This window comes from Prosopis cineraria, unplaced genomic scaffold (assembly GCF_029017545.1).
Source record: "Prosopis cineraria cultivar Desert tree isolate PC_DT_omini unplaced genomic scaffold, ASM2901754v1 PC3, whole genome shotgun sequence".
In the NCBI taxonomy this organism is placed as follows: domain Eukaryota; kingdom Viridiplantae; phylum Streptophyta; class Magnoliopsida; order Fabales; family Fabaceae; genus Prosopis; species Prosopis cineraria.
In genome coordinates, this window is record NW_026555334.1 from 31,948,656 (window position 1) to 31,954,875 (window position 6,220).

General features: G+C 36.5%; 1 protein-coding gene across 2 annotated transcripts; it reads right to left on the reverse strand.

Moving 5' to 3' along the window:
- Positions 1–299: 299 nt before the first annotated feature.
- On the reverse strand, positions 300–3,942 carry LOC129304668 (uncharacterized). 2 transcript variants are annotated; one of them, XM_054944401.1, is made up of 7 exons: positions 3,791–3,806; positions 3,305–3,652; positions 3,120–3,156; positions 2,529–2,765; positions 2,363–2,410; positions 660–1,105; positions 300–571 (listed from the first exon to the last, which is right to left on the reverse strand). In XM_054944401.1, exons 2-7 carry the CDS (start codon positions 3,604–3,606, stop codon positions 499–501), a joined length of 1,143 nt encoding a protein of 380 aa, XP_054800376.1. In that variant the 5' UTR covers positions 3,607–3,652; positions 3,791–3,806; the 3' UTR covers positions 300–498. The 2 variants fall into 2 exon arrangements, with proteins under 2 accessions (XP_054800376.1, XP_054800375.1); XM_054944400.1 differs by having other exon boundaries at positions 3,305–3,942.
- Between the last annotated feature and the right edge of the window lie 2,278 nt (positions 3,943–6,220).

The following is a 6,220-nucleotide window of genomic DNA, read 5'->3' on the forward strand; positions in this document are numbered from 1 at the left end:
AACTCCCCAAGAATCCGGGCCATCGTGGAATGCAAAGTGCAAACACTTTCAGATCTGGGTACATCATCAACGTCGTCGTCGCTATCATTAAAAATAATTATTATTGTGGGCACATTAAATACCAGCTTTTTTTCACAATCCCATCTGTTGCCTAGTTCCTTAGGCGCGACTCAGAGCCCAGACCATTCAAAAGTAAACAACCTCATTATTATACACCAAATAGCAGAGTAAATCAATAACGAACTTCTTGTCATACACCAAATAGCAGAAGTCTGCTCGTGCATGTGTTAGCAGGCGTGTAGAAGAAAAAGGTTAGATTATGCACTCAAAAGTTGATAGTGGATCGCAATCAACCTGGTTAAACTACTCTCATATATTTCTTTTCTTTAGGCAAATAAATCAAACACAATGGGACATTTTCCTGTCGTCCGAACAGCCCATCAACCAATCATATAATTAATGAGAAGAATACGACCTCCATACGTAAATTTTCATCTTTTATGCATGAGTTGCCGCGGGCTTGAAACAATGAATGTTGCACAATCGAACGGATCTCACCATGTCCCCGAAGCTGCCACCAAAACACAGAAAACAGTCAAGGAAAAACACAAGGAGCGGTACAAGCGCAATCGCACCATAGAACATGCTTTATAACTGACCGGTCTATGCTATTTCTAGCTTTCTCGTGCTGATCCATTCCATTGTTTGCCTTCTCAGGGCGATCTACACTCTTTCTTGATTTGTCTCTCTTATCTGTGCTAGCTCTTGGCCTCTCTTTGCAGTCAATGCTTGGCCTAGGCTTTTCTCTATGATCAGTACTCCGTAAAAGATTTTCCCTTTGATCCATGCTGGCTCTGGGTTTTTCTCTAAAGTCTGTGCTATTTCGGGATTTGTCCAGTTGATCAGGATTGAGTCCAGGTCCACTTCTTTGACGTGGAGACTTCTCAATGGCAGCAATAAATTTCTTGAGGTGCTTTATATATTGGGGGTAAAGCTCAAGGTCGCAGTGATTTCCTCCTTTAATCCACAGGGGCTCATATTTTTCTTTACAACGTTCCCAAAGTTGTTTGCCATGGGAGCAATCAACTACGTCATCTGCAGTTCCCTGAAACATACAAGCCAATGCCAAGAACCATCCAGACAAATAAGTTTCAATTCAAACACACCCCTCATCGCATATATATGTATATATATATATATATATTTTGGGCAACCCTCATTGCATCATTGTTACATGTGCATTTAACAACGAACTGTTACAAGCTTTCTGATATATTCCCTGATAGCAAGTTTGTTTAACAGGGGCAAATGCTGATTTCATGACAAGTAAATGCCCATTTAAATGCACTGAGAGAGTCACTGCTCATCAGTAAAACATGTACCTAGGCACAGTTTTTCTTCGTCTTCTAGTGCAAACAACTTATCACATCATTTGAAAACTATAATATTTGGTAATTATAAGTTGTAACTGACAAAAATTGTAGGGTGAATAAAAAACACAAAAAATAGCTGCAGGGCAATAACGACATCATTAGGTATAGTATTTCCCACAGATGGCATTTAAGCTTCCACAGCATTACAGCAATGGTCATCAGTACAATCCTAATATTTGCCAGGTAATATATCCAATACATGGTTTTCGTTATCCAGCTAACAAAAGTGAAATGAACATTAAAAAAATAAAAATAAATAAATTTACAAAAATGTCATATGCTCTAGGCAGCAAATGCAGATTTCTCTAAGCATAACCAGTTACAGAGATTTATCAAACCAACGGTGAAGATAAAGCAAGGCCAAGGGATTTTACTGCCTCGAGTACATGACATTTTTTACTACTGTTTCAAAATCATTCAGCACAGTGATACAAGTTTGGAAGAAACATGAAATAGTCCAGAAAACAGTTGCCAAAGGATTTTACTAGTGTTTTTTTTTAAATCAATCTTTGATAAAATATGTGTGGCTTCTCCTTCCATTTGATTTTTTATTGGTGTAAGTGTTGTAAGGCTCTTTATCTATATGATATTTACAAACAGAAAAGACAATTTCATATCCATAGGGACATGCAAGAGAGGCAATGAATATTGCATTAACTTCAGAAATTTTAGGTGAATTTATCTAGTCGCAAAGAATTACTTAAGAGGAAACAACACAATTTGGCACATAAATGAGGTCATAATTTACTAATCCACAATTGATGCATAAAGACACTTCCAATGTTTGGACAGTGCAAACAGCAACCTCGGATGAGCATCAGCAATGACAATGATAAAAGATATCCAAACACAACAATTACGAACCAGATTCATAACCGGGATGCCTAAAAATACTTGACAGCCGCCAGAAACAAAAAATATATACTCACATGAATTACCAGAACAGGACAATTGACAGAGGGGATTTTATCAATATTCTGCACCAAAAGCAGCAAATCAACATTAAAATGGAGTTACAGCTAAAACTAAGAACTACTGATAAAAAATGAACGGCGTTACTGAGATTCTTAAGTTCAATGTTGAAAGAAGTCATACCTTATAAATGTCAAACCAGTATGTCCGCTTCACAGGATACATAACTCGGAGGCCAGATAAGATTGGGCTATGGAGAATTACAGCCCTAAGGTTTGGTAAACCGGTAGCCAAATCTGTAGTAGGTCCACTGCCAACAGATTGCCCATACAGGATAATATCTTCTTCTTTTGCTCCATACTTATCCAACAGGCATTTATAAGCAGCTTCTATATCTGCATAAGTGTTCTGCTCACTTGGCTGTTTGAAAAAATAGCGCACTGTTAAACTCGCCAGAAATAATGATCTGTGTTCCTCAACTTATATTTCGGAAAAGTATAATCAGAACAAAAATTGAGCATCATCTTAAACTTTTAAACAAGAGGCTGCAGGGTGCAGATGGGCAAAGCGATGCCTGTCCATGCGTCGGAGTTAAATCACATTAAGTATGCCAAGTTCAAATGTTAAATCTCTCGTCGATAAGTATAAAACTTCCCAAATGTGTAAATCACAAAATAATGATCCTGCTAAGCAATGTAGAGGGGGGAAACTTGGTATTTTATAATGTCCTAAACATTTCATCATCCAAACGTCCAGCTAGCAGAGGAAGCGTACCTTCCCTGAGGACTGTCCATACCCAGAATAGTCATAGCTACAGGAGAAAAGGGAAATCCGATCATTCATAGGTCGCCATCATACTACAGTTGCGCATGCATATAAGAACTCATGCATCTATAGTTCCACGCAAAGTTGAGAGCATGCATAACGGACAACACAAAAGGCTAAAACGTTGAACTGACCCCATCAGGTTGACTCGTAGGTGGACACTGAGTTCACTGAACAACTCGTACATCTGACCCAGATCAGCTGCGTTTCCGTGCGAGTAAAGCATCGTGAGCGACGCCGATGGGTTCTTGATGTACATCGCCACGATGTTGTTCCCCCTCTTAGTGCAAAGCTTCAACACGTCTACGTTCTCCCTCAAGGCCACCCCAGTCATCGTCTGATTCCCGGTCACCTCATCAACTCCGAGAGAATACGACGGCGGATTCGGCGGGAAGAATGCGAACTTCGCCGCCATCGACGACGTCACCGCCCCCATACCTCTTGACAAAATATATATATATATATAGCAGAGCAAACCAACACTAGTTTTCAATTTCCAGTGAACTAGGTCACACACACGGCAGGAAAAGAGGAAATGGAAAATAAAATTAAAAATCATGTAAGTTAAGATTTTGTGATCCGAACGAAAATAAAAACTTAAAGTCGGATTGAACACATACATAAGCTGGGGAAGTGGGGTAGGAAGGGGGAAATTTCTAGGGTTCAGATTAGTCTGGCAGATTGAGTAGGGAGGGGTGGGGTTGGAGAAGACGACTACAGAGGGAGGCGTTTCCGGCGTGGAAAGGGAAGGGAGCACGTGTGAAATCGCTTGGACCAGCAATTAGGTGATGGCGATGTTTATGATGTGAACAGTGACAGTTGTTCATTTCACCGACACGTGTCCCTTCGGGGTGGCTTCTCTTCACTGTGCCTACTGTCTGCCTCTCCAAAGCGCCAGCTGCGACCCAAATCCCAATTCTACCATTGCTCAAACAACTTGCCCTCAAACGGTTTTGAAATTTCGGATTAAAATAAGCATGGTGTACTTTGTTCTGAAAAAAAATAAATGCTAATGCGTTTTTTTAAAACTATTTAGGTTAAAATTTTAATTATCTTTATTATATTATTTATAAATAAAAAACATTGAAGATGCGGAAAGTATTAGTTTATCATTATTTATAAATTTCAACCACTGTCACGTTAAATCAAAATGAAGTTTGCGTGAGGCGATTTCAGGTAACACACGGTCCTGCGTTTTTAGATATAGTATGATATGATTAAGGCTTGGGAAACATGGACAGTGACCCTCGTTCCCATGATACATTGGAGACTTCGGATAAGGACAGAATGGTCAATGAATCTCAAAATTAAGGGGGGATTGGTCACAGAATTTTTGTATTTTGTTCACTGGTTAATTTACATCCCAGTGAGAGGAAGCCACGTTCCACGACGGGAAGTAATGATTTATTAGAGAAAATCAAACCTTTGATTTATGCCCGCATTCAATCTCACTTTTGTCACATAAACTAGTCATGGCTTAAAAAATAATTTGTACTATTTATTATGTGCGAATAATAAGACTATGGTAAATTATATTTCACACGCGCGAATAGATGCACAACGGCATCTTGGTTATAATCATTATCACTGTTATTTCCAGGGGCGTATATGGATATGGAGTCATACTACTCACGAACCACAAATGATTGATTTGTCTGGAGTTCTGTAGAAACACATGAGATCTAGTACACATCAATCATCGGTATATTATATTATTACACACTCCTTATTTATAAATTCACTTTATTCATAAACTGTGAATAATAATCCTTCTATTTTAAATTATAAAATATTTTTAAACAAAATCTTACATATCAATAAATTTACTTAAATATATTAAGTAATTTTGTTTTTTCAAAATAAAATACTTTTTATTTAATATATTAAAAAAAAAATAAATAGAGACAAAAGTTAAAGATAGGGTAGTGTTGGAATAAGATATTTTTGAATAAAATCTCACACACTAATGATATAATTAAATACACTTAATAACTTTATTTTTTTAAAAATAAAAATATAAATTTTTAAAAATATTCTTTATTTAATATAATGAAGAGAGATAGGGACAATGATTAAATAGAAAGAGGTAGCATTGGACAAAGACATTTTTAGATAAAATTTCACATATCAATAAATTATATAAAATACATTTAACAACCTTATTTTTTTAAAATAAAAATATAAAATTTTAAAAATACATTTCATTTAATATATTGAAAAAAAATAGGGACAAAAATTAAATAAAAAGAGAGTAGTATTGCAATAAGTCTATTTAATGAAACTTTAATATGCTCAAAATATCTTATAATTTGAGATAAAGGAGTATCACTTTTTATAACTATAACATGCTTGCTCTATTGTTTTTATTTGTGGGAGTTCATTTGCATAACATTTGTTCTCCAACACTGCTTTTGTTGATTTCTACCATGAGAGGGGCAATTGATGTGGGTGAGCATGTGATTGGTTTTTCATCTCTTTATGCCAGGGTGTCTTGTTTTCTCCTTCGACCTAAATTGCTAAGAAGGGAATGGGGATTCAACTAGCGTCGACAAGGCAAAGATTGTCCATCAAAAGGATTGAAGATTTATTCAATGGTTAATCGTGGGTTTTGACTTCTTGTAGGCAAAAAGGTATGAGGTTTTTTAAGTATGAATCTTGATGATTTTGGTTTGTTGTTAAGGGTCTCATCCTAGGCTTCTTAGTTCGATAGGCAATAGTTTGCAACAAAGATGGGGGTGCATTTTTGCAATGCTAGTAGCTAGTTTGTTGTCATTGCTAATGATTTTGGTTCTCTCTACATGGAATTTGATGCATGAAGGTGGTGAATGTGCTATTTGGATATCAGTTATTGTTCACAGAGGGACAGGATTGTTAGAATGATTCTATAAACCTCATCCTTACTTTTCAATGTGACTTCTATTCTTTTTGAGTTTTCATGGTAGCGATGGCATTTCTTGTTTTCTAGTTCTGTTTTAAAGCTTAAGATAGTGATGATGGTGTCATTTATTTTTTTTCTTTGTGTTGTTTTGCATTTGATTTATAATTTTTTG

Bases quoted from the DNA above. Each gene is read 5' to 3' on its own strand.
- LOC129304668 (XM_054944400.1), bottom strand. From the start codon at position 3,792: ATGTATGTGTTCAATCCGACTTTAAGTTTTTATTTTCGTTCGGATCAC. The intron at 2,411-2,528 runs GTATGACTTCTT...CTTTTGGTGCAG, and splicing joins ACTGGTTTGACATTTATAAG to AATATTGATAAAATCCCCTC. The intron at 1,106-2,362 runs GTGAGTATATAT...TGTATGTTTCAG, and splicing joins GTCCTGTTCTGGTAATTCAT to GGAACTGCAGATGACGTAGT.